Source organism: Peromyscus californicus, unplaced genomic scaffold (assembly GCF_007827085.1).
Source record: "Peromyscus californicus insignis strain IS unplaced genomic scaffold, ASM782708v3 Scaffold_6__1_contigs__length_162567912, whole genome shotgun sequence".
Taxonomy (NCBI): domain Eukaryota; kingdom Metazoa; phylum Chordata; class Mammalia; order Rodentia; family Cricetidae; genus Peromyscus; species Peromyscus californicus.
This window is the reverse complement of record NW_026294584.1, coordinates 59,556,925-59,584,801: the sequence shown is the minus strand read 5'-3', so window position 1 is coordinate 59,584,801 and position 27,877 is coordinate 59,556,925. Positions and strand designations below refer to the sequence as shown.

Genomic DNA, 27,877 nt, shown 5'->3' with positions numbered 1-27,877 from the left:
AAGATCAGCCTCCTCCAAAAAGCTTAGTGAAGAAATCCCAGCTTATTGGGTTGCAGTTCATTGAGGTCTGCTGTAGGATGCCATGCTGGAGGACCCCCCAGCGTTGGGAACATGCAGTCTGCAATCTGGATACCTTTTATTTAATTTCAAGAATTCCCTTTGCACGGCAAAAAGGGGTCTGAGGAAAGCGGAGCAGCGCAGATGAGCAGAAGGACAGAAGCAGAGCGCTCACAAAGGTGGTGCCATGAAATGCTGGCACCCGCCACGCTCCCTAGCTGGGAGAGAAACAGGATCCACAAGAGGAGCAGGAAAGCCATTTTTGACACAAACAAGGGTCCTGGGGCACGCCACCCCACCCCAGTGCCTGGCCATGCAAGATGCTGAAATGGAGACTGGCCCCCGGCGGCTGCGGTGCTGGGAGCCATGGAGCGATGCACCAACATGAAAAGGAGTCCTTTGGGCGCTTCCCAAGGCGCCTGCAGGGTCAGAGCATAGTAGGTCTGTGTCCATGTCCATGAGCACAATCAGTTAACAGATAGCACCAACTGGGATGCCCAGGGCAGGAGAGAGCTCAGGCTCTAGCACCCACTTGCCCAGCCCTCTTGGGCAGAGTCTTATTCCTTGGTGGCTACTCTGGCAGCCGGTCTTTCCTCACCCTGTGCCCTGGGAAGCTGGAGTAAATCATCAGGGTGAGGTCTGACCCAGGGCACCAGCTGCCTCTGGAGGGCCTGGCCTTAACTGTGCAGTGAAAAGCTGCTGCTGCACCTGACTGAATGATCAGAATTGGGAAAGACAGGCTGGGGGCCCAGGCTCGCGTCAAGGAAGAAAGGGCCTTCCCAAGAACAAGCCTAGACATTTTATAGCCAATCAGTTCCCCATTCCCAGTAACCCCAGGAGCTGGCCCCTGTTGCTTCTGAGAGAATTTGGGGGATCCGAGGAGGGAAGGGAGAGAGGAAAGAGACCAGGAAGGCCAGGTGAGAGCGGTCTGAGACCGACAGAGGTAGGCAGTGTGTGCGCTGGGGACACGGCACTGGGCTAGAGCCCGGTGCGGCTCGGCCACACTGTTCTCATGTGGTCTTGCTCAACAACTATCTCACTGGGTCTCACTTTCCTCACTTACCACATCGGGAATATCCTACCCCACCTATCTCGAAGGGATAAGCTAAGGGTGTAAATAGATAACGGATAGAAAACACTTTTTAAAAAAGTACAAAGCGCTGTTAGAGCGCGAGGCAGTGTTGTCATGAGAATGTCACCCTTAGCGCACCCCTCAGTTTCCCATTGCATCTTTCTTTCTTTTTCAGGGCGTCTCCTCACCTTAGGATGGATCGTATTTCCTTATTTCAGAAGGGTTTTGAGACTCCCTGGTCACTTTCCCTGATCAGAATCTGTGGCCCCAGCGGCCAGTGGACACACTAGGAAGTTCGAGGCGTGTCCAAACGATTCCTACCGCCTTGCTGTCCCTCTGGAACCTTCCCTGGCCACTGGGTCCACCCTATGAGATGAGCTGGACTGTCCACGAGGGTTGGACAGTACTGGGGTACCCCGGTCCACCCTTTGGAATACCCTGTCTGGAGTGCAATTCCTGTGCCGATTTCCAGCAGGAGGTGGGGAGAGGGCGGGGAGGTGCGCTGAGAACCGTGGGGCAGGAGGGTTGGTCCTCAGGAACCCTGGCCCGCCCCAACTTCAGTCCGGTCCTCCCCGCCCTCCAGCCCAACCCTAGTCTCGCTCTGGCGGCACCTGGAGCGGCCGCGGGGCCCCCAGGCCAGGGCCGTTGTGCACGCGCAGGTGGTCCTTGAGTGACTCCTTGTAGCGGAAGCTCTTGCCACACTCGCCACACGTGTAGGGCCGCTCGCCCGTGTGGATGCGCTGGTGCTTTAGCAGGTTCTGCTTGCGGATGAAGCTCTTGCCACAGAGCGCGCACTGGAAGGGCCGCTCACCCGTGTGCAGCCGCTGGTGGTTCTGCAGGTGCTCCTTGCGGCTGTAGGTCTTCTCGCACTCGGAGCATTTGTAGGGCCGCTCGCCACGGTGTGTCATCTGGTGGCGGATGAGGCCGGAGTGGCAGTTGAAGCTCTTCTCGCACTCGGCGCACTCGTAGGGCCGTTCCTTGGTGTGGCTGCGGTGGTGGATGATGAGGCTCTTGCGCACGCCGAAGGTCTTGCCACACTCCAGGCAAGAGTAGGGCTTGCTGCGCGCGCCGTGAGCCAGGAGGCTCCGCCGCAGGCCTCCCGGGCAGCAGCTGCCGCAGCCATTGCCCGCACTTGCACCCGTACCGCTGCCACTACCCGCACCAGTGCCGCCGCCGCCGCCGCCGCTGCCGCCACCGCCGCCGCCACCACCTCCCGCGCTGCCTTCCCCGCTGGGCTGAGTCTCGCCTCCTGTACTGCGCTCCCCGGGAAGCGCGGGGAAGCCGTCCTCCAGCAGGCTGCGGCTCCCGGGGCCTCCAGGGTTCTCCGGCACCGCCAAGGCGGGCAGGCTCTGCTGGTGAGGCTGGGGTTGGGGCTGCGCAGAAGCTGGGGTTGGATTCTTCACCAGCAAAAGGCTGTCACCTGGAGGCGGGGAGAGACAGAAGTGACACACTGATAGTGCTCTTCTTCAGGAGCCCACAGTGTCCTAGAGCGGGGCTGGATCCTCAGGGCCTCGCTTTCTCTGATAAGCTGAGCCCGAATGCTCACCAAAGCCCCTGTGCATTAGGATTAGGGATAGGAAAGCCCTCCAGATACTTCTGCTACCCAGAAGTCAACTTCAAAGGTAGCCTGTTCAGGGGTCTAGAGTGCCAGCTCTTCCTCAAGATCTGGATTGGATTCCCAGCATCCACAATGCAGCTCACAACTGTCTAACTCCAGTTCTAGGGAGGCGGGATCTGATGCCCTCTTCTGGCCTCCACAGACACCAGACACGCACAGGGAGCTTAGACATACAAGCAGGCAACACCCCCTCTCCAACCCCCCCCCCCATATTTAAAATTTTGTAAAGATAGACTGAGTTGGGTGTGGTGGCGCCTTTAATCCCAGCACTCGGGAGGCAGAGGCAGGAGGATCTCTGTGAGTTTGAGGCCAGCCTGGCCTACAGAGTGAGTCCAGTACAGCCAGAGCTGTTACACAGAGAAAACCGGTCTTGAGGGAAAAAAAAGACTTAGCTGTAGTCTGAGGGACAATGCTAATTTATCTTTGGAGATTCTCTCAATGGGAAGGTGAGAATTTGCCCTAGGTGAAAACCCTCTAGAGGTTTACCAGAATGGAGCACAGTGAGCTCAGGCCCAAACCTCAGAAGGATGTGCAATTAGGGCACCAGGCCTGAAAAAGCAAGTTGGGTGACCAGGATGGTGTGAGTCCTGTCAGGATTTAAGGGGACCTGGCCTCTGACAAAACTATGGTGTCATTTCACAGCATGGCTCAGGAAACTGCTTCTACCCAGGCAATAGTGTCTTTCCCTTGCACCCCAGCATCTCCAGGCCAAAAGTCCCAAAGCTCACCACTGCTCTGGGTATCAGTGTGTGTGTGTGTGTGTGTGTGTGTGTGTGTGTGTGTGTGTGTGTGTGTGTGAAGGGGTGCAATGGGCAGAGTCCAGGCTCTTTGTGTCAGAACAATGATCTCAATTCCCTATATTTAGGAGTCTTATGCCTCCTTTTCTATCATACCGTGTTATGGGTCCCCACCCAGGACCTGACCCCCATTCAGACGGTGAAGAAGGTGAATTTTTATCCACCCCTTTTGCTCCTCGGTACTCCCATTTGGGAGCACGGTCAAATGGAGGCAGCTTCTCAGGTTACAACTGCCATGCTTGTACCCCATCCTTGACTCACTGGCATCCAAAGCCAGTTCCTAAACACCACCTTACACAGGCCAGGCCACCCTCCCTTCGGGCCTAGTCAACCCTGACCAATATTTCTATAGGAGTGGCCAGGAGCAAAAGCCAAATGCATTCTCACCTGTATGCCGGATGCTCAAATGCACTATCCTGGCTCCACAGCACTGTGTGGGACTGGCTACAATGTGGGTTTGCTGCTTCTCCACCAAGGCCTGTTTCTTCACTCCTTTCATATGCTCATTAATTCCCAGAGGTACTTCCTGGGGAACCCACCTACAACCCCACCCCGATAATTCTGGAATCTCGGCAGGAGCAGAAGTCCACTTTCTCCACGGTCTGTCCTGCCTGCCGCCCAGTCTTTGCTTTCTGTCCCCGTCCAGCACTCAGGGTCTAGCAGTGCAGTTGCTCAGCAGCCAACACCCTGGTGGCTTTTGATCCTCCTCAGTTCGGTTGCCTAGAGAACCCCAATCTCCCAGCTTCTCTCAGGCACTTGCATGAGCTGAAGAAACCGCACACCTGTCCTGAGGGCCCTTCCCACAGCCCAGTGCCCTGGCTCTTGCCTTCAGTGACTTCTGCGTTCCCACCCTGCATCTGTGCTACCACACCCCCCTCCTCTTCCAGCTGTGTCTCCTCCTGCACACGCATGGGCGCTTCCACTTTCTAGTTACTGCTAGTGAAGATTCAGATACAAGCAAGAGACTGAGATCTGTAAGTAGGTGTGAGAAGTTTCCTGGGAGACTTCTGGAAGGTTCCTTATCCTTTAGAGCAGTGCTTCTCAACCTTCCTAACGCTGTGACCCTTTAACACAGCCCCTCATGTTGTGGCGACCCCCAACTATAAAATTATTTTCGCTGCTACTTCATTACTGTAATTTTGCTACTGTTACGTATCTGTGTTTTCTGATGGTCTTAGGAGACCCCTGTGAAAGGATTACTCCAGCCCCTAGAAGGAGTGGTGACCCACAAGTTGAGAAACATTGCTTTAGAGTTTGTAGGAACAGAATACTTTCCTCTTCTCATCAAGTCTGTATGTGATGCTTGGAATAGCTGATGGGATGTTGACATCAGCCCAAAGTTGGTACCATGCCAATGGTGGCCACTGAACGAGGCGGAAAGAACCTAGTTCCTCAAAAACATAGTTGGGTCCTCAAATCAAGTAAGCCTGACCCTGAACTGCCTGCTCTAGTTACAGAGAAGAATAAACTTTTTTATCCCTCAAGGTAGTTGAAATCAGGGCTCTAAAGGGGTTAAGAGTCTAGGTATTGGAGCTGGATAGATGTCTCAGTGATTAAGAGCACTTGCTGTCCTGCTAGAGGGCCTGTGTTAGGTTTCCAGCACCCACAAGGCTTCTCACAACCATCTGTAACTCTAGTCCCAAAGAATCTGATGACCCCTTCTAACCTCCTTGGGTACATACACACATGTGCAAAGACATATATCCAGGCAAAAACTCATTCACATAAAATAAAGGAAAAAATTATCCCAGATCCCATGTGCCCTGCCCCACCTGCCACCTCCGCTCATTTCCCTGTTCTTTAATATAGCCATATATTACCAGGAGTCAGAGCCACTCACATTTGCTCTTACCACTTCATCAACCCTCCCTGCCTGCTCAGGTTTGAATTCAGGACCTTACACATGCTGGGCAAGCATTCCACCACTGAACTACATCCCCAGCTGTTTTTTTGTTTTTTGTTTTTAAGACAAAGGTCTCACTCTGTAGCCCTGACTGGCTTTGAACTCACAGAGATTCACCTGCCTCTGCCTCCCAAGTGCTGGGACTAAAGGTGTGCGCCACCACACCAGCTAGAAACAGCTTTTGTGAAGGTCATGAATAATCTCCAGCCTCAGGGTCGTGAATAATCCAATAGCCTCTTCCCTGCCAAGCATATTCACTCTCTCTTGGGAGACTGACATAACTTTTCTCTCCCTTCCATCCAAGAGATTATTTTCTTCCTAGCCTCAGTGAGGCCATGTTTTGGTCTCTACTGAGATTTCTTGCCTTCACTGTCGTCTGTGTGGTTTAAGGGCTCACACAGCCCACAAGCCTTGAAACAACTAATGTAATTATTTGATTCTTTGATCCTGGTCCTGGGAATGTAGCCTCTAAGTCCTTGGAGGTTTCTAAATTATTAACAGAAGTGTCCTTATTGCTCCAAGTGGGCACTGATGGAGTACGTTAATGGGCTCAGTGTGTACCCCAGACAGTTGTCACTAATAAGATGACTCAGGATGGGGCTGGCCATGCCAGAAAGATCAACTCAAAATTAAAGTTGGGATTTGTCACTCAACTTCGAGGGAGGGGATGAAAGAGAATGAGTTGGATCTCATGGCGTTGATTCAGTCAGTCAGTCACAGTCAAACTCTGGACACTGAAGCTTAGGGAAGCTTCACTGGGTGGCAGTACTCTGCATACTGCCACATATCAATGTGTTGGAAGCATGGAATATCCTGACTCCACTGGGAAAGGACCCACCCAGACCTATCCAGACATCTTCCTTCTGCTGGTTCTGATTTGAATCAATTGGCTAAAATAAAACTGCAACTCTAAACACAGCGCATCCTTGAATTTTGCAGGGAATTCTAGCATGTGTTTGAACTTGAGAGGCAGCAGGAATCCCAGAATTTGGAGCCCTAGGTAGAGGTGGCCTGAGCCTCACAAACTGGATACTCGTATCTGAAGTGAGTGCCATGTTAGACTCCACCAGGTCGATGGTGTCTGAAGTCATTCAACCTACTCAGCTCTAAACTTTCTCTTGAACTCCAGACTCCTATACTCATCTACTCAGCTCACTACTTGAAAGTCGCCTAAGGTATGAATAGTCAAATGCAGAACACTCTGTTTCCATGGCTACTTGCCTGTTCCCCAGGCTGAGCATTTCAGCAAACCGTCCTGCCATGCACTGAAGCATTCCTAATGGCTCCTTCACACATGTCCCTTCTCTCCACGAGTACTGCTACTGTGCCTACTCTGACTTCACTTGGCTTATTGCAAACTTACCAACTTACAAACATTTCCTCAGCTTCCCATCTAGCTCTAAACCCACCATTCCCATTTCTGAACTGACCTTGTAAAAATGGAAACCAGGGGGCTGGACAGGACTGTTGAAGAGGATCTGGGTTCAATTCCCAGCATGGCCCCTCCATGGCAGCTTACAACTGTCCATAATGCCAGTTCCAGAGGATGCAATACCATCTTCTGGCCTCAGGCACCAAACATACATACAGTGCACATACATGCATGCAGATAAAACAATCCAACACATAAAAGAAAAAAATGGCCAGGCACACTTGAGAGTAAGGCAATTAGATCTTATTACATTACCCTATTGAACTCCCTCTGCTAGGCTCCTTCCTTATTAGAATACAGTCCAGGGCTGGCATGATAGCTTAGTAGGAAAAGGCACTCAATTCTTGCCTGATGACCTGAGTGTGATCTCTAGAACCCACATGGTGGAAGGAGAGAACTGACTCCAACAAATTGTTCTTTGAACACACACACACACACACACACACACACACACACACACACACACACCACACACACACACACACACACACACACACACACACACACACACACACACACACGATATAGGAGCTCTACCCACTGCCCCAGCTCCTAAAAGCTCCTAAAGCCTCCCTGGCCTTGTCCTTGCACTTCCCTCTAGTGTACTATTCCAGATAGGCCCGTGTCTCCTCTTTTCGGGGGTCTAGAGCACATTCAGCTATCCCTTTCCCAGGAGGCTTCTCCTGGTTCTTTTGCCCTAAGCCCTCCTGCTTGCTCTCTTCTTCCTGATCTGGCATCTTGACACACTGGCCACACTCTGCCTTTACTTAATGTGATTGCTTGTTGGCCTGTTTATTGCCCTTCTCCTTCCCACAGAGGAAAAGGTCTTCCTTCCCCGCCTGTCCTTTGTATTTACAACACCGCAGAGCACTGAGTAGGCACTAGTAAATTACTGTTCAATACACAGAAACTAGAAAAGGTGGGGCCCGCTGTTTTGACCCAAGGCAGTGGTTAACATGGAAATTTCATGAGTGCCTTCAAAACACAGGGCATCTGGGTAGAGAGCGCCTAACTCAGCTTCCTCTGGAAGCAAATAGTAGCCAATGGACTCCAAAATTCTACCCAAACCTGCCTAATAGAGTCTCACTCACAGTAGTTTTTAGCGAACTAAATTTCCAATCTTTCCCTACAGTCTCAATTCACACTTAATACATAAAATAAGGAGCCTCTTTCACTGAAATACCACATCCAGCTGGGCTGAAGTCTGACCTTGAGTCCAACAAGGACACCCTGTGCGTGCACTCTCTCTTGTGCATGGCTAGGACTTGGGAAGGAGGCTGGCCGGCCAGCTAGTACCTGTCCCTGCATCTTACCCTCTGCCTCTGCCACCCTCTTTCCTGCCAATCCCTTTCCAGAAGATTCTTACACATAACACCACATCTTCCAAAGCATCCATCTAGTCCATCTAGCTCTTCCTGGAAACCACTGTACTAAGGCTGCCATTAAACAAAAAAAAGATTTATCTATGGGGCTGAAGAGATGCCTCGGTGGTTAAGAACACCTGCTCTTGCAGAGGACCCAAAGTCAATTCCCAGCACCCACCTGGTAGCTCACAATTGTCTATAACTCCAGCTCCAGGGGATCCAATGACATCCACATTTAAATGGTACATAGACATACATGTGGACAACACTATACACATAAACTAAAATAAATCAATCCAAAGGTTTTAGAGATCTCATTTTACTTATTTGTATCTGTGTGTGGGTGTGTACACATGAGTGCAATGCCCATGGAGGCTAAGGTGATAGAGCCTCTGGAGCTGGAATTACAAGGGATTGGGAGCCACTTGCTGAGGGTGCTGGACAGCAAAGATCTGCTGTACTAGAGCCGTCTTAACCCCAAAGGAGCACAGGTGAGATGCTGGTTCCAAATTCTAGTGTTAATAAGCAGGAGGCAGGTTCCCTCCAGGAGAAGGAGAGAAGCCTTGCAAAAAGGCTGTAGTAACCGAGGGGACAAACATTTCTAGATCCTCACGCCTCTGCAACTTTGGGCATTGCCTCCCAAATTCTAGGGCTCAAAGATGTCCCCCAAATAAAATACCCTGACTCAAAATGTTCTGTGAGTTATCATATCCAAACTAAAGTAGGAAATAGCCCTTTGCAAAGCATAGCAAGTTTTCTGGGGGTTTTCCCAGGTCTGTTGCCACGCCTGCACAGACCCAAGGAAAGGCTCCTTCAGGCCCACCTGGAGAAAGGAGCGGTGGGGCCAAGGACAAGGGCTGAGCAGACCTTCCTGGCAATACCTGCTGAGCTACTTCCTATGCCTCCAGGCCGGACCTAAAGGCCAGGAATGTGCCTCCGTTGTTAGAGTGCCTGCCCTAGTATGTTTAAAGCCGTGGGTTTGATCCCCAGAACCACATAAAACCAGGTTTGTGGTCAAAGGCCTACAATCCCAGCACTGAAGAGGTGGAAACAGGAGAACCTGGAGTCCAAGGCCATCCTTGGCTACATGAGCCTTTGCCCAAAACACTCTAAAACATAAAATTTAAGTAAATTAAAAATGCCAAATCTAGAAATGGTGGCTAGGGGCTACTGAGGTGGCTGCTGCTGTCATTTCTTCCAATGCCGTGGCCAATCTTCTGGTTCTCCCTACATCATCCTAGTTTGCCAAGAGGTTGCAAACAAGACTGCTCTAAATTCACTTCAAACGAGGACTCACACCTCTCCCATCCAGTGACAGTTCCCCCAGACTCTAAAAGGCTGTGACCAGCAAAATCACCTTACAAGGGAGTAGACTGAGGAAAGCAGCTCTACTGCAGGCTTCAGCTGCTCTGAACCAAGGACCCCAGGCTTCTAGAAGAGGCACATATTACTCACTTGGGCCGGAGTCTAGTCCAAGCTCTCCTTCCATTGAGTCACGTGGGCCCCATGGATACGGCTGCTCTTCCTGCTTGATCCAGGACAAAATGTCATGTGCTGAGATGAGAGATTCTGTTGTCAGGAAAAAAGGCAATCTTAAGACTTCATTCATTTTCTCTGAGCATCCACTATCCACTGAACTCCAGAGAGACTACGAGGCCAGGCTATGCTGGAGGGAAGCTCAGCTTTGAAGGCCGGAAGAGTCACAGCTGGCTGGTCTGACCAGTAGTGCAGAAGCAGCAGCCACTGACAAGCCCATGGCAAGACCTGGGGACTCTGAGGGGACTGTGCTTCCATCTGCCTGGTCCCCTCAATGGACTCCTAGGCTCAATTTGCCATCCTCTCTCCCAGATACAGAGGGTAGAATGAGACCTCCCCGCTCTACAAACTCACATAAACCATCCCCAGCCCAGAGGGGTGAGTTTCCCTAAACAGCTGGAACCTCCCCAAATTTTCAGGGGAGATACAAATGAAATTCCAGAAAGGGACTGGAGGGATGGCCCTGTGATTAAGAGCACTTGCTGCTCTTGCAGAGGACCCAAGTTCAGTTCCCAGCACCCACATGGCAGCTCATAACTTTCTGTACTCAAGCCCCAGGGAATCTGGCCTCTGTAGGCACCCACATACAAATAAGTAAAAATAAAATAGGTACTGGGAAAAAAAAAAAGGAAAAGAAATTTGAGAAAATACTTGCTCTTTGATACATAAATACACATAGCTTTTAGAAGACTTTTGTTTTGAATCTTCAAAAAGCAATGCTAAGGTAATTTTTGTATCAGTTCCATGGACACAATGAATGCCAAATTCAGTAATTCACTCTGACATCTCTCTCACCTGAGTTGGGATCTGTGGGAATATCTCTCTCTGCCAAGTCCTGCTGGTCCCACACACACTGCTGTTCCTCTTGCTTAATCCGGGACAAGAGGTCCTGGGCGGAGATTGGGGAGTCTACTCAGGAGAACAAAGGCAAAGGTATTAGAGAGGAGGGAATTCCCACCAGTCTGTGTTTGTAGTGACTCTGATTTCATGCAATTATTTGTTTTCCCTAAAAGTCAAGGATAAGAATAAATAAATTATCCCAATTAACTAAAGGTTGCACCCACTCTGGCCATAATGAATGGAGCTGTGGCTGAAGGTCAGTGGATGTCCCAGGGCAGTGAACAGGATATAGAATGTCTCCAGAGACTTAACTAACCAGGATGAGTTCTCTCCTCTGGTGCTATGACCTCCACAGAAGGGGACCTCATGCAGGCACTTTCCAGGAATACAGCCCTCCCCAGGAAGCCTTTCATCAGTATCTGAATGGAACTTTTCTAAGACAAACATCTTTTTTCACAGGCTACTAACTGGTATTTAACACCTGTAACCCCCACACTTGGAAGGTGGAGGCAGGAGGATCAGAAGTTCAGGGTCACCCCTGACTACATAGGAAGTTTGAGGCTAGCCTTGGCTACATTAGTCTCTGTATCAAAAATTTTTTTCTTTCTTTCTTTTCTTAAACCCAATTTATCCTTTACATAGCCATTTTTTTTTTTTTTTATCTCTTAATGGTTTCTAGAGACTTGATACATTTAAGGAACCCATTGACAACCAGTGAGAAGGCACAGATCCTGCCCTTCAGCTGCTATCACTTGCCTGTGTGTCTCAGGCTTTCCTGGAGGAGGGATGGAGCATTCCCTAGTAGCATATGGTAGCTACTTTTAGTGTCAACTTGGCAACAATACTCAGATATCTGGTCAAACATCATTCTGGATTTTATTATGAAGGTATTTGTTTTTTCAGGTGAGATTAACATTTAAGTCAGTAGACTAAATAAAGCAGATGATCCACTATAATGGGGATGGGCCTCATCCAACCTGGTGAAGGTCTTAATAAAAAAGATGGCCAACCCAGGGAAGAAGGGATTCTGTCAGCAGATAATCTTGTGAATGGAGCTGCAACACCAGTCTTCCCAGATCCCATCCGGTTAGCCTACTTGCTAGCAAATTTTGGATCTGTCAGCCACTACATTAGCCAGTTAAACAAATCCCTCTCCATATGTACATGTACATGATCTCACTGCACACACACAAACCATTGGAGAACTGGGCCTCATGCACACACCTGCCACAGCAGATTCTCATCTAAATACAGCCCAGCTAAAACACCATGGAGGAGCAGCTCCCCATGGCACGCAGCAACGGGGTGCCTGGCCTGGAAGTGGCAGCCCATAAATATTTGTGTAATGTATCTTTGGGTCCAGGAACAGATCTTATGGCTTTTATCTTCTGCCACCCACAGAGCCCAATAAAGTGCTTGTACTAAGCTGTTTTTATAGGGACAGAGGGACAATCGGAAACTTACTAGGCAACGGAGAAAAAAACCAAACAAGCAAAGCTGAATGTGGCTCTAGACCCTCAGTGCTGAACACCGAGTCTGTGCTCTGCAGGAGCCTTGTCTCAGCCCAGCTCTGCACTCATAGCTCTTCCTTTGCTAGCATGGCCCTGCAGCCTGACACCCTCCGGGGCCTCAGACCATCGCTCGCCTCACCACTCCTGGGCCAAGCGGCGATTTGGCTCACTTACCAGTGATGGATTCTGTGGGGATGGCTCTTTCTTCCAGGCCCCTCTGGGCCCGGGCACACAAGGCTTCCTCTCGCTTCACCTGGGAGGACATGTCCTGTGCAGGCACCAGGGGTTCTGTTCCTGGGGAGAGAGAATCACACTTCTGAGAACCTTCTACCAGTATGTTGGTCACCGAGATGTCCCGCGGTCAGACTCATGGTTGTCGGCACTCCCAGGGGACAGTACAAGAATCTTGGCTCCCTGCTGGAGTCATGTGGGACCCTGTGGAGCAGAAAGTCCCAGCAGCAGAGAAGTGAGAATATTCAAGAAAAAGGGATAAGAAAAAGGATATGATGATGGCTCATGGATGCAATCCTGGCAGTCAAGAGGCTGAGGCAGGAGGATCACCAGGAGTTGGAGGTCAGTTTGAGCTACATAATGAGTTCTAATCCAGGTTAGGCTCAGAGTAAGACCATGTCTCAAAGAAGAAAGACTAGGCTAACAGCAGCATGAAGTATGAGAAGCCAAGGAGAAGCTTTGGAGACGGCGTAGCATATAACTGGTGGGGCTGACCAGAACATGGAGCACGTTTGTGCAGAAGTCACTTACCCTTGTTTTTTTGTTTTACACTAGTGGCCAGACACAAACATATTGCTCTATGGAGCAATCAGGCTGGGCAGAGGCACAACCAAATCCTGATGCTGGGTGAATACAAAGTATCCTTAAGCATGAAAGCCAACAACCTATATTTTTCACAGAATATGCTTTGTGACCAACAGGGCATTTTCTTCTGGAGCGTTGTAGGACAATGTAATAGCTCTTGGTGGAAGACAGCTTAGGCAACAGGAGAGACTGGGTGAGGACCTAAAGAGGGTGACCCTGGTTTCGACTCCACCACCATCCTGCTCCATGAAACCTCTCTGAATTTCAGTCTGCCCATTTCATCTAAAGTGGGGGCAGTGGTCCTGGCTTTGTTTTGTGACTCATAGTTTGATAACTCAGTGAAACTGCTGAGTTCACAGGGCCCAAAATGTAAAAATCTGCCATACAATATTAGAATCTGTAACCACAGCTGCCAAAGAATATCTGCGGTGCTTGATGAAGCTTGGGAAAGGCACTGAAATGAAACATCTATCATGTGAAATCCACAGAGACAGAGGCAGGCCTACCTTGCTGGGACTGCAGGAAAGGGAAATGGGGAGTAGCCGCGAATGGTGTGGGGGAGTCTCAATCTGCATGTATGCCTTTATACCAGAAGAGGGCATCGGATCCCACTATAGATGTGAGCCACCATGTGGGTGCTGGGAATAGAACCCAGGACCTCTGGAAGCGCAGCCAGAGCTCTTAACCACTGAGCCATCTCTCTAGCCCCAAGTTAATAATTTAAAAGGGAGAATTTTATGACCAATAAACTATAATAAAACTAAAGATCTAAAAGGAGAAAGGATAGTGCTGGACATTCCCATGAAAATATTATTAAAAGACAGTGGGGGGGCGGGGGGGGGGGGCGAGAGACAATGGGTGTGAGTTCATAAGTGAAGCAGAAGACACCAGTACAGCATTACTCCACACCTTGCCCAACACTGTTCAGGAAGCAGAGGGACCCAGGAAAGTCCTCCAAGGCAGAGCTTAGGCTAGACCCTAGTGTCTTCCATCCCAGTAAAAGCTGCCAACTATGATATTCTTAGGACTAATGGTTTCTTTATGGGTGAGGGAAGAGACCTGGGGTGAGTTGGGAGGTGTGTGTATCAAAGCAAGAATGGGCTATGATGTATGGATTACACCCAGGCAGTGAACAACTGGCCAGGCAGAACCACACTTCTCATGCAGACTTCCACCGCATCTGTCAGTTTCCCTGAGCCTGGGCCCGGGCCCTTTAGCTGTTCCTAGACCTAAGACCTCATGCACCCCATCATGTCTGGGAGGTGTCTCAGCTCAAGCCCTTCCTTACTTGGATTTTATTTTTTGAGATAGGGTCTCAATATGCTACCCTTGCTGGCCTTGAATTCTCTACATAGACCAGGCTAGCCTCATACTCACAGAAATCAACTTGCCTCTTACGCCTCTTGAGCATTAGGATTAAAGGTGTATACCATGTCCCGTCTCTTCCCTGGCTGTAAGTTCAGAGCTATCAAAGGCCGATAAGTATGGTATGGTTTTAGGACCTGAGGGCATGACCTGTGATCATATTACAATTGTGGCAGCAGTGGGTCCCAGGAGCATTAAGAGCTGTTCTCTCCTGACCCACACAGAGTCGACTCCTTGTGTGAGTGCAGGGTGCCCAGCTCTCCTCTCCTGCTCCTCCTTATTCCCACCCCGAGCTCAACAGCCATTACCTGTGTCTGCAGCCACTGGGATTTCTCTCTCTTCAGGATGCTGCTGCTCCCACACACAAGGCTCTTCCCTGGGTTCTGCCTGGACTGGAGCATCAGGCTTGGACACCGGGCCATCCGTGTCTGTGAGATGGAGAGAAAGCGGGAAAGAGGGTTATGTGAAGTTGACTAGTGAATTCAGATTGAGGTGATGCAGCCGGGCTCTCTGGTACCAATGTTCCTCAGCATGGTAGTCATTAAGTAAGGAAGGAACCCTGACAGCAAGCCAACAGGATCCGAGGCTTCTAATGTAGAAAGAACTGGTTTCCAAAAGTCAAGAGCACACAGCCCGTGACTGACCCCAGGCTGCTAGGATACAACACAAGGAGGTATAAGCTTGCTATTTTATGGTATTCTAGAGTAACAGTAGTGTCACATATACTACCACAGTGACAGGCTCAGCTGTCAGCCTATTAATTTTCATCTTATCATAAAAAGATCCGTATTCCTCTCCATTAGGCTCCTTTATGCTATGGGATATTGCTTTTGTACACTGGTTTAATAAAACGCTGATTGGCCAGTAGCCAGGCAGGAAGTATAGGTGGGAGAAGCAAACAAGGAGAATTCTGGGAAGAGGAAGGCTGCATCAGAAGACGCCAACCCGTCGTCCAGGGAGCAGCATGTAATGATACACAGGTAAAGCCACGGAACATGTGGCAACATATGGATTAACAGAAATGGACTGAGTTTAAGTGTAAGAGCTAGTCAGTAACAAGCCTGAGCTAATGGCCAAGCGGTTTTAATTAATATAAGCCTCTGTGTGTTTATTTGGGTCTGAGTGGCTGCGGACCAGGCGGGACACAGGAAAACTTTCAGCAACACCTTTACATCTTGAAGCCCTGAGCAGCGCTCTCGCCGGCAGAGGGTTGGTAGCCTTACCCAGGGACATGAGGGTCTTGTAGTTCTCCTTCACCAGATTGCTGTAGAGCTCCTTCTGCCATTCGTCCAAGTTCTTCCACTCATCCTCAGAGAAGTAGACAGCAATGTCCACGAAGGTCACTGGGACCTGGGCCAACAAGGGTTTTAGTAAGCAGCCTGCTGCTGTACCTCAACCCCCTCTCCTGGGGCCACAGAGCCAACCTATCTCAGAGCGTGGCCTCTGTTCCCAGCACCCCAATTTCTACATCCCGGGTCCCATCCATTCAGTCCTATGGATGCAGAATCCCCTGGAGCTGGCCTTCCTAGGTAGCCAACAGCAATGCTGTCAGTGCTGCCCTTTTATTTATTTACTGTGTACTGTCATGCGTGTAAAAGCATCTACGTAATGGCACACATGCAGAGGTCAGAGGACAACTTGCAGGAGCTGGTTCTCATATTCCACCAGGATCCAGGTTGTCAGTCTCAGTAGCAGGAGCCCCTACCTGCTGAGCCATCTCTGGGCTCTCTTTTCTGTTTTTAAGTACTTACGCCTGTCCTTTGCTATTTCAGACAATTAGACACTGAAGGCAAAGCCATAGTCAGTGTGCGTCTTTGGGAGTTCAGGGTAACAGGGATATGAGAGATACCAGGTGTGGGAATCAGGAAGCCAAGAACTGTAAAACTGAGTAACAAAACCTGTATTTCAGGTCGGATCACCTGTGTGTACACAGTTAATTTTTTTTTCAAGATTTAATCATTTTTACTTTATGAGTGTTTTGTCTGCACGAATGTCTGTACACCATAGGCTTGCAGAGGCCAGGTGAGGGGCTAGATCCTCTGGAACTAGAGTTACAGTGGTTGTGAGTCTCCACTTGGGTGCTGGGAATCAAACCTGGGCCCTCTAGAAGAACAGGCAGTGCTCTTAACCACTGAGCCATCTTTCCAGCCCCCCAAAGTTAAATCTTGTCACCCAAACGGACAAAGGCATGTGCCTCAGCTCCAGGATGCTGCACTGTCTTATGAGGAAGTCCTGCTGTAGCTGTGGCTACGATCAGTCAGTCACTGTCAGTCCCGGTACTCTGATCTGTTGTAGAGAGCTGCTGTTTCATTCTGACCGGGAGCCTCGTCCATACTCATTTCAGCCTCCACCAGCACTGCCTCGCTCTGAACCAAGTTGTTTCACTTCCATTAACTAATCCCAGAACTTCCCTCTCTGACCACACAGGCTTCCCCGCTACCCCTCTCACATCCCTACTGAACCAGCTTCGGACTCTCACTCTGAAATCCACCCAGCCCTACATGCCTGCATATTCAGGGACAAAGCTGGCTGAGTGGGACGCTGGTGTGAATGACGAAGAGCCAGCAGGGCCAGGTGCAAAGCTGCTGGGTGCGAGGCCTGCCAGTCCACAAGCAGGTGCATGAAACTGCAGGGGACCCCATGCAGGTGTGATATGCACAACTGTGTGCAGGGGCCACAGCTCCCTGTCCATCACTAGAATTAGAACAAGAACTCCTACCAATCTGGGGAAACATGCAACCCCCTTTCTCCATTTTATTTCCCAGTTGCTAGATGAAACCAAGGAATTCTGCAATCAACATCTGCTCATGCCAGCTGCCCCAGGGCTGCTTTGGAAGCCCTGTGTTGACCTCCTGTTGACACCTTGTCATGTTCCCCAGGGAGTTTACTGCAAACCTCACTCCCCAAGCCCTGTCTGGCCTCCCGGCATCTTCTCCCACCTCTCCCTGACCCCGGGCTGGTGTTAGGGAGCTCCTTCTTTGCCCTTTTCTTCTTGCTAAGTCAAACCTGCCATATCCATTCTATGTTTCTCCTCCGCCTCCCATCCGCAAAAGTTAATCCAAACAGTGTTGACTCTTTCACATCTCTGGTTTCTCCCTCTCACTGGCTCTTTCTCCTGAGGGTCATTTCAACCTAAGAAAAATCGTCATTCACTCAGACTGGAAGATGGCTTAGTGGGTAAGGACACTTGCCACCAAGTATGACGACTTCAGTTTGATTCCCCAAACCCACATGGTGGAGGGAGAGAACTTATTCCTGCCTCGACACCTGTGTTACGGGGGGGGGGGGGGAGACACACAAAATAAGTAAATAAATGATTGGTAGATACATAGATACATACATAAAATATATATATATATATATATATATATATATATATATATAAAACCCAGCCGGGCGGTGGTGGCGCACGCCTTTAATCCCAGCACTCGGGAGGCAGAGGCAGGCGGATCTCTGCTATCTCAGTTCACTCTGCTCCTGCTCTTTACTTGGGATATCCTAAGAAAAGTCTTTTTGTTTTTTTTTCTTTTTCAAAATCCATATACATTTTAGCTCCCTAAAATCTAACATCTATTCTCTAAAACCGAACTATATCCTGAAATTCACCCATGACTTGCTGCTAAATTCTCCCTTTGCTAGGCCAGACCACCGTTCTGGAGCTTCCTTTTGGGGTCCTGTGACTGTGTCGCCTGTCACTCAGCTGGTTCCTGTCCGCTCTGCTGTTTCTCCTTCATCTCCTTAGACGAAGCTCTGCTGTTATCCTTTGCTGTTTCTTCTCCTTTCCATTGTTTTTTTTTTTCCTTTCCATTGTTTTTATTGTAACTGTTACCTCTCTGAGGATGGCTTCCCTTGTCCCCTTCAAAGTTCTACAGTCTTCTAAGTCACTTCTTCAATCACCTGTGAGTACCTAACACTAAATATATCCAAGGTGTGTTCGCCATCTGCAGTACAGCTGATTCTTCACTTTATTTTACCATTGCTTTGGAGAGTAAAAATTTCAGAATAATTTCTAAACAGTTGGAAACAGACATCCCTCTTTAAAAGCTTCATGGTGGCAGAATATAGAAATCTAAGACATGGTCTGAGATAGAAGGGAGTCTGCAGACCAGCTTCAGACAGGAAAGACTACCCATGAATTAGTTAGGAATCCATCAGGAGACACGATAAGCCTAAAGGGTCAGAGAGAATATCCTTCCTAGACCTAACAGATAAAGAGAATGCATCTTGAACACCCAAGAACATACAGTGAGCCATTAACTGTGGTAAGCAACATTCATGAACACTCTCCTGGAACTCTAGAGTTGTAGTGGTTATAAAACACGCCTGTGATTTCTTTTTGTGCATATGTGTTCATGTGTGTGTGCAGATTCACATATGGGTATACGTGTTATGTCTGGGTATCCACCTCCTTTGTGACAGGCTTTCAATGGCTTGGAGCTCATCAATTAGGCTAGACTAGCTGGCCATCAAGCCCACAGGATCCTTCTGTCTCTACCTCACTAGCATGTGATTCCAAGCATACACCAACATGCCTGGCTATTTTTCATGGGTTCTGGGAATCAAACTCAGGTCTTTATGCTTGTCTGGCAAGCATGTTACTGACTGAGCTATCTCAATAAACATTTTTACACCCTTCAAGTTGGAAGAGCCTAATTCTCCATCTCCTGAGTGCAGGCAGGATTTAGTAACTCACTTCTAGCAAATGAAGTAAAACTGTATAGCATAGAATACACAACACCCATCCTAGTCTCTCCCTTTGAACCCCTCGTTCTAGGAAACAGGGAGGTAGCTTCTATGTTATAAGTAGGTTCAAGCAGTCTTGAGGAGGTCCAATCAACCAGGTAAGGGAGTTGTAGTCAACCTTCAAATGACAGCATTACCAGTCAAAGGCCACACTGACACCTCACAGGACTGACTGAGTAGAACCACCCAAGCTGTTCCTGATTCCTCACTCACAGAAACTATCAGATGATTTATTTTTTAGGCTACCATTTTGGGGTCATTTGCTGCCTGTCAACAAATAACTAACAATGACTACATAGTGTTTTCCCATAAACAAAATCAATGACTTCTCGTAACTCCAAAAAGCAATTACAATGTCATCTTCATGTTATAAATGAAGCTCAAAGGGACCAACTAGGAATTTGCTTCACTACTTACAGGTCTTTAAGGAGAAACTGAAGAGGCTCAGAGACAACAAAAATACACTTGCCCAATAGGAGGAAAGGCAGCAGGCAGCACAGTGAATGCAAACCCAGGCCTGCTGATTCCGTTATCATGCAATGGCACGGGGCAACGTGAGACTCCTACCGCTTCATCCAACCATCAGAACAAGTGGCAGGAGGTAAGGATACTGCACATGTTAAGGCACACAGTACAGACAAAAGCAAAGGGACACATGTGACTGGATGCTGATCATGCTACTCAGGCAATATATACAAAAATCACAGTTGACGCAAGATCCACTTAGGGCTATTACAACTCAATTTCTTACAGCCTAGATACACAGATGTCGGGCAGCTCTTCTGGTAATGTCAATAGACTGGGCGTCCCATTGGATACAAAGACATACTGAGACATGGTCCCTTCCCAGGAGCTCTGAGCTCTTCAGTGAAAGACTAAGTAAATGTGTTCCACATGCCATCTCTAAGCTGATTGCCACTATAAACACAAGGCACAGTCATGAACCAATAATTTACATTCTGAGTAGGGAAAGCTAACCAAAAGAAAAAAAAAGTAAATATTCAAGACTCAGGAAGAACTTGGTACTCGCTGTTGCTTATTTGTCCATTTGGACAGGGTCTTGTTGGCTTTGAACTCAATACATATCCCAGGCTGGCTGCAAACTCAAAATCTTCCTGCTTTCCAAATGCTGGTATTCCAGACATGTGCTACCACACTCACTTGGGGCTTGATTCCTTGGTAATCAGGTGACCATGGAAGGGCACACTGATTAAGTAACAGCTAAGCAAACTCCAGTGGAATTGGGGGACTGACTAGAGAAGCAGATAATCAGAGAAGGAGCTTCCTGGAGGAATGTCCCTGTGGTAGGAACATCTTATGATGCTGGAGAACAGCAGGAGGCCAGACGTCTGGCAGGTACTAGGCAAGAGGGAGTGTGGTGGGGATGAGGTCAAGAAGGTAGCAAACTTGGATGTTTATTTGGAATGAGATGGGAAGCCAGGGACAGGTTTGATGGCTGTGTGTGGAGGCACCTGCCAGCAACCCTGACAACCTGAGTTCCATCCCTGGGACCCACAATGTAGAAGGTCAGAATCATCTCCGACAGGTTGTCCTCTGATCTCCACAGACATGCTGTGGTACATACCCTTCATCCCCCTAAATTAAATGTAATTTAAAAAATGAAGCCAAAGATTGCATGTAAACTACATTTAAAAAAGAAAAAGATGAGAAGCCATTAGATGGGTATAGTATGACACTTTTTTTTTTTAAAGACAGGGTCTCATATATCCCTGGGGTGACCTTGAATTTGCTGTGTAGCCTAGGATGATCCTCCAATTCAGACCCTCCTGCTTCCACCTCCAAGTGCTGTGATTACAGGCATGTGCTGCCATGCCGGAGTTTATGAGGTGCTAGGGATCAGTCCGTGCATGTTAGGCAAGCACTCTACCAGGTGAGCCACAGCTTTAGCCCATGAATGAGGTATGTGAATGGGATCACTGTGGCTATTCTTTTAGGAATATACTGTAGTATGGGACTTAAACAAGGATGGAGAACAGGAGATGGGTCAAGAGATTGAGACAATTAAAAGGTAAAACGAGACTGGCTTAAAGCAGGTGACGGGCCCGGTCAGACTATGGAGGTGTACCAGAGGAGGAATGTGAGAAAGACAGCAGCTGAGCAGCATCCTAGGGCTTTGATCTGAAGGCTGAAAGGATGGAACTATCACCAGCAAAGATGAGGGTGACTTTGGACAAAACAGGCTTCAGGCAAAAGACCCACAGTTTAGTCTGGTCATATTAAATCCAGGATGCTGAGTTAACAGGAAGAAATGTGAATCTGACATCCAAGAAGAAAATATGAGTGGGATATATGGGAAAGGGTGCATCTGAGAGTCACAAGCAAATAGACTGCAGTTAAAACCATGGTCCAGATGAAGTTATGAGTGAAGGGGTACGAATGAGCACCAATGCTGATACTGAGCCAGGACCACTCCACAAACACTCAGAAGATGAAAAGAGGAAGCCAAGCCAGCAAGGCAGACTGAGGACCAGTAGCTAGCGAGACAGAGAATGAAGACAGAGAGGCATCCTAGAAGCCACATGAAAGATGTTTCAAGGAAGGAGCAGCCACCTGCTACTGGTAATGGGATTAAGAGGATGATGACAGAGACCGGACTAATGGTCTTATACTGAGGACATAATGAAGGTCTTAGGAAGACCAACAGGAGAGAAAGGGGATAAAAAGTCTGATTGGAGTTGGTTGTGGAGAGAGTTATCCAGTTACCAATGTACTGGAATACTGAGAACAGATGAACCTGTTCAATGAGAACAAAGGACCCAGACAGCCCAGTCCCTCCACTACATGGAGTACATGGAAGGATAAGAAATGAAGGAAGAGCCTACAGATTTCAAAAAGTCCTAGGCCAGCAACATGACTTAGCAGATAAAAATTTGTGCCTCATGCCTGGTGGTAGCGCACCCCTTTAATCCCAGCACTTGGGAGGCAGAGGCAGGAGGATCTCTGTGAGTTTGAGGCCAGCCTGGTCTATAGAGCAGTTCCAGGACAGCAAGCGCTGTTACACAGAGAAACCCTGTCTTGGAAAAGAAAAAAAAAAAGTATGCCTCACAAGCAGTTCAACCCCAGAACCCACACTACAAAGAGAGACCCAAGTCCTGAAAACTGTCATCCAATCATGTATGACTCTTAAAATTTTGATTCAAACAAAGAAATGGAGAAAAAGAATCCACTGAAAATCTGAACATCGAGGTGGAGGTGATGGAGGCAGGGTAATATGGAATTTGTCATACTCTAAAACGAGTCCTTACATTTTAGAGTGAATACTGAAATATTTATGAGTAAGATGATGATGATGATGATGATGATGATGAAGATGATGATGATGAAAGACAGGGTCTCACTTTGTAGCCCTGGCTGACCTAGAACTCACTATGGAGACTAGATTGATCTCCTACTCACAGAGATTTGCCTGCCTCTGCCCCACAGAGGCTGGGGTTAAATGCACGCACCACGATGGCCGGTATAAATAAAATCACTGATGCCTAGGATTAGCTTCAAAATAAAACATGAGTTGGGAAATGAGTAGAAAAACCAAGCTCAGCCGAGAGTTTGAATGCTGAAGCTCATGATGGACACTCAGGGGGCCATCACAATGTTCTATCTGCTTTGGTACATATTTGAAGAGCCTGTAATAAAATGGTAGGGAGGTATTGGATGTAACAAATACAGAGAACTCTTTCAAGGTATTTTTCTGATGATAAGGAGAAGGAGAATGAGGCAGAAGGAGGTGTAGGGTCCAAATAGGAGTACAGTGTTCGCATGATGGTGAAGATGATTTTAAGATAGAGGAGACAGCTGATGATGTAGAAGGAAGGGTAGGGGTGGACACAGAGCCACAGAGGCAGGTGGAGGCAGAATCCATGTACACCAAGATGACAGACCAAGGAATGAACTTCTATACTTCTATTTATGGAAGCATCTTTTTTGTTTGTTTGCTGCATTTCCTTGCATGAGCACGCATGTAACAGGACAACTTATGGGAGTCAGTTCTCTCCTCCTATGTGGTGATATTTTACTTGTGCTGAAATGTGGTGATATTTTATTTGTGCTTTAATAAATAAAGCTTGCCTGGAGATCAGAGGAAAAAAACAGCTATTTATAAGTAAACGAAGAAGTCAGGCAATGGTAGCACATGCCTTTAATCCTACCATTTGGCAAGCAGGGATCTGTCTGGATCTCTGTGAGTTCAAGGCCACACTGGAAACAGAGCCAGATGTGGTGGCACATGCCCTAAATTCCAACACTAGTTAACCATGGAGGTCTGAAGGTCTGTACAGACAGACAGGAAGTGACAGAGCTGGGCAGGAAGAGGAAGTGATGTAGCTGGGCAGAGAGAGCAAATCAGACAGCAGAACAGCAAGGCATATAGGCGTGGGTAGACAGGAAGTAAGGCGCTTTTGGAAGCTGAGGTGTTGGTGAGGCGAGGTTAGCTTGTGGCTGTTCCTATTCCTCTGATCTCTCAGGCTTTAACCCCTGTACCTGACTCCATGTTTTTTATTTAATAAGACCATTTAGAAATTTGTCTACACTTCTTCTGTCTAGGTCCCCTGGATCAAACTTAAATCATCAGCCTTAGCTGCGAGTGCCTTTACCAACCCATTGCCAGCCCTGTTTTGCTTTGTTTTTTAATTTATTCATTTTTTAAGTGTGTGTGTTCCACGAATGAATGCTGGTAACCAGGAAGGACACTGGATCCCCACTGGATCCCCAGGAACTGGAGTTAGAGATAGTTGTGAGCCACTTGACCTGGGTGCTGGGAATTGAACTCAGGTCCTCTGGAAGAACAGCCAGTGCTCTTAACCATTGAGCCATCTCTCCAGCCTTGTTTTTGTTTTATTGAGAAAGTGTCTCACTCTATAGACCTGGGCTGGCCTAGAACTCACCATGTAGCTCAAACTGCCCTCGAACACATGGCAATCCTACTGCCTCAGCTCCTCTAGTGCTTAGATTCCCGGTGTGAGCCACCATACCCAGCTTTGGAAGCCTCCATTCTCTGAGAAATACACAACAGGGCCATCGACTTGGGAATGCAGTGGTTGATGAACCAAGAGGAGGGTGGAAACGGGAATAGAACAGAACTCTATAAATTCCAGAAGGGCCCACCTGAAATCAGTGATCATAACTCAAAAACGATTTTAGGCTGCATGGCTTTGAGCCTTTCTCCAGGTCAGACAAGCACATACACTGTCACGTGAATAAAACCAAGCAGTAAGAACCATAGTTCTACAGACAGCTAAACGACTCAGGGCAGCTGGAGCAAGATCAAAGCCTCTAAAATATAAGCACATAGGGTCATTATGGGGAATGGGGCCAGCTCTGCACTCGGGACCAAGCGAAAGGCATAGCCAGGCTTCCCAAAGCCACCGAGACAACATGGACCAGTGAAATCTGCTACGCTTGACAAGGCAAAATCAAGGGTTTGTTCACCTGTGTCGGTCCTCACCTCTAGCCCTGCCCCTGTCTCACCACATACCTTGGGGGCCTCCCCCTTGCTGCCCGGGGGCAGCCGTAGGACCCAGAAGTTCCGGTTGCGAAGCAGGTTCTCCAGGTTCTCCAGGCGCCGCTGCAGCAGCCCGTACTCCTGCAGCAGGGTCCCCAGCACGGCCCACTTGCTCTCCATGTGGTTCCCAAACTCCACGGCTGTCTTCTCGCAATCCGCAAGCTTCTTCTCCGCTGTTCCTGTGCGTCCCTCCAGGTTGAGCAGCTGGCTAGCCTGGGCGTCCACCTTCCTCTCTACAGCCTGAATGGCAGCCACCACGGTCCAGAGTGAGATCTCTGCTGTGGGCAGCTGGGGTTCGCGCATCATGCGGTCAGGAAAGACAGGGGCCCTATCTGGGAAGGGCGGGAACTGAAAAGGCATGGGTCGCCTGGCATCCATGTCCCATTCTTGAGCCTGGGTACAAAGGGAGAAGGGGACAGCTCAGGATAAGAACATGTGTGAGAGAGAAGGTGGCCTAAAAGGGGGTAACCAATCAAATGCTATGGAATATCTTCCTTCTACCCAGCCTCCACCTCTGGCTGTGCTCATCAGTGATAGCTAGAGCAGCCACCCATCCATCCCACTAACCACTCTTCCACTTCCTTCTTATGAGAGCCAGGCTGGTTGCTAGTTCACCTGCCTTGGTCCCTGGCATGTCCAGGGCATGGCCTCCTGCCTAGCATGTCACAGACCTTTCTCTGAACAGAACAGCCGATTTCCTCGTGGGCCACACTGAATGACACACCTGCCATTTGGCTCTCATTCTTTGTTTCAAGGGAGGAATTTCCGTGTAACTCGTCTGAAGTTAATCTTCTGAGCAATCTCTCTTGCAGGTTAGGGCAAGAATGATTATCTCTGCTTTACAGATGACGAAATGGGGAACAAAGAAGCAGCTGGTCATTCTTGAGCACCGCCCTGCACCGCCAGCTGGTTCCAGGTGCCACAGGTAACACAAACACTTTGCAGACACGCAGCCCCTGTTACTCCTACTAGGCCTACCAGCCAGAGGAGGCCGAGCACCTAGGCTAGACAGCCTACCAGAAGTCGTTAAATCCTACACACAGCTACTTTTTCATAACTGTGCAAAAAGAAAAACAGGTTTACTAGGCAATATCGCTTATTAGGAAGAGGGGACATTCTTCCGTCCCATGAGGACTAAAAGGGAAAGCTCTACCCTCCCTTTTCTACTTCCGGACGAGGGGGCTCCCCATGGCCCAGAGCCTTCTTCTTTATTTTCCAGGAGGTACAGGCTGGGCGCTGAGCCCTATGGCAGAGAAAGGAGCGCAGAGGGTGGCCAGGGTGTGCTGGATGACAACACGGGCTGACAACGACTCTTGGTCCCACACGGGACAGGGAGAAGCGTCCCTTTCTCTTTCTGTCTTCCCTGCTTCTGCCGTTGGGAAAAGTGGAATCCTACAGCTGTGAGGTGAGCTCGACAGGCCTTCGACAATAATACAAACTACTTTCTCAGATTCAGAGAAGCTGTGACAGCCAGAGGACCACCCCTCAGTGTCTAAGAATTCTTCTCTGACACGGAGAGAGAACAGGGCCCCAGGAACGGCAGCCCCTGCCGGGTCCCGGTGGCTGGATGGCCATCGGTGCCATCCACAGGGCTTATGGAGGCTTCACTGGGGCCTTGTCCAGAGAAGGGGTAAGAGTGGCAGTGGAAGTTCGGGAACTCAGAGGCTGGTGCATTTCACCAGGTTTGAAGACCTGCTGCGGATCCGTTTGCTCAAAACCAAACACAGTGACTCCAGGTTGACTTGTCAAGTCCTAAGTCCTGGCTGAGAGTCAGGTGGGGACACCGGGGCCTTCTGTGGAGTCCAGTCCCGGGGCAACTCAAAGCCTTCCCTGTGAGACAGTGATCTGTAGCCACTCTGAATCCTCTTCCCCTTGTGTTTTATACCCAAGGCCGTGCCGGCTAAGTCCTAGGCACCCTGAGATCACTTGCGGAGCCTAAAGAAACAACTGGAGCCTTCTCTCTCACCCCCAGGACCCCAAGACAACGCTCAGGGATGCGGTTTGGGCGTAGTCAGTTGTCTTAAGCTGCTCAGGCGATTCCAATATGCAGCCAAGTTTGCTAAACCAAGGCGACAAAGTCCCCTCCCAGGCCCTTGCCTGGCTCACCCCTTGTACAGAGGAAAAGTGGGCTGCTCTTTATTCTCGGAGAAAGACAGTAATAAAACAGCTGTAAACCCTTTTATTAAACTGACTACAGTGTAAACATGGTAGAATCGTTCCCTCTGTGGGTCGGGAAGAGGCCTGCCGCAAACCCAGGCGGGTCGGACGCCAAGAGGAACCCCGGTCCCGGCTCAGTGAAGCGGCCACGGCCGCGCCAGGTCCGGGGCAGCACAGCCCTGGTTCCTGCATCCCATGGGCCCTGGGCCCAGGCAGCACCGGCCCGGGCAGCTGCTCCGTGGCGGCGCGCAAGGGCCTGGCGCTCGGGGCCTGCGCCGGGCCCGCTCCGGCGGCCGCCCGGGACCGCGGCAGCCGCGAGGCTCCCCGAGGCCCGGCCCCGCCCCGCCCCCACGGCAGCGGCGCGGCCATGGCGCCCGCGGGCGCTGCACCCACCTGCATGGGCGGCATTCCCTCGGCCATTTCCGCACGCAGCGCCGGCTCCTGGTGGCAGACCTCCTCCGGGGGCAGAGCCTGGGCCCAGCTCCAGCTCCCGCTGTCCAGCCCCAGGCCCTGGATGCCCAGCTGCTGAGGCTGCGGCCGTGTTGACACAAACTGCATCCTGGGAGTGCTGTTCCCCGCTCGGGCCGGCCAGGGAGAAGAAGAACGTTTTCCAGGCGCCTTCCCCCTTGCCGGGGCCGGACAGCTCCATCTACAGCCCGTAGGAGCAAACAGTCCCCTTTGGTGGCGCTCCCCGCCCCTCGCAGCCGGCGCGCCAGCCAATGGCCTTGGAGCTCCGGCCCGCCTGCAGGGCTGGCCGGGGGCCGCTCCAGGCTGGGGGGCCACCGCCGCCCCCCAAAAAGGAGATGTGGCGGCGAACCCGGCCTCTAGGTCTGGGGGGGGGGGGGGTCGGTCTTCATGTCACAAGCCATGCGCGGGCCTGGACTATGGGCTTGATTTCTATGACTTATTACGAATGCATTGGCCATCCCGGGAGAAAAATGGTGCCTCACCCTTGTGAAAATTTTATGGAAATATTTACTGAACACCTACTATGTGTCAAGATTCTGCTTAGGCAGAAGGTGGCTTTTGTGGTTACATACTCGTGGGTTTAAACTGCAAAATCACTACTGGCTGTGATTTTTGAATATTTACTGTCCCCAAGCTTCCTGTGTTCTATATAAGCGATGGTGGGGACGGTACATTAGTCT

General features: G+C 49.5%; 1 protein-coding gene across 1 annotated transcript; it reads right to left on the bottom strand.

Moving 5' to 3' along the window:
• Nucleotides 1-119: 119 nt before the first annotated feature.
• Znf282 (zinc finger protein 282) lies at nt 120-27,556 on the bottom strand. Its single transcript, XM_052720815.1, has 8 exons — nt 27,123-27,556; nt 24,546-24,965; nt 15,535-15,661; nt 14,620-14,739; nt 12,305-12,424; nt 10,575-10,688; nt 9,699-9,812; nt 120-2,549 (listed from the first exon to the last, which is right to left on the bottom strand). The coding sequence occupies exons 1-8, from the start codon at nt 27,285-27,287 to the stop codon at nt 1,720-1,722; spliced, it is 2,010 nt and encodes a 669-aa protein (XP_052576775.1). The 5' UTR covers nt 27,288-27,556; the 3' UTR covers nt 120-1,719.
• Between the last annotated feature and the right edge of the window lie 321 nt (nt 27,557-27,877).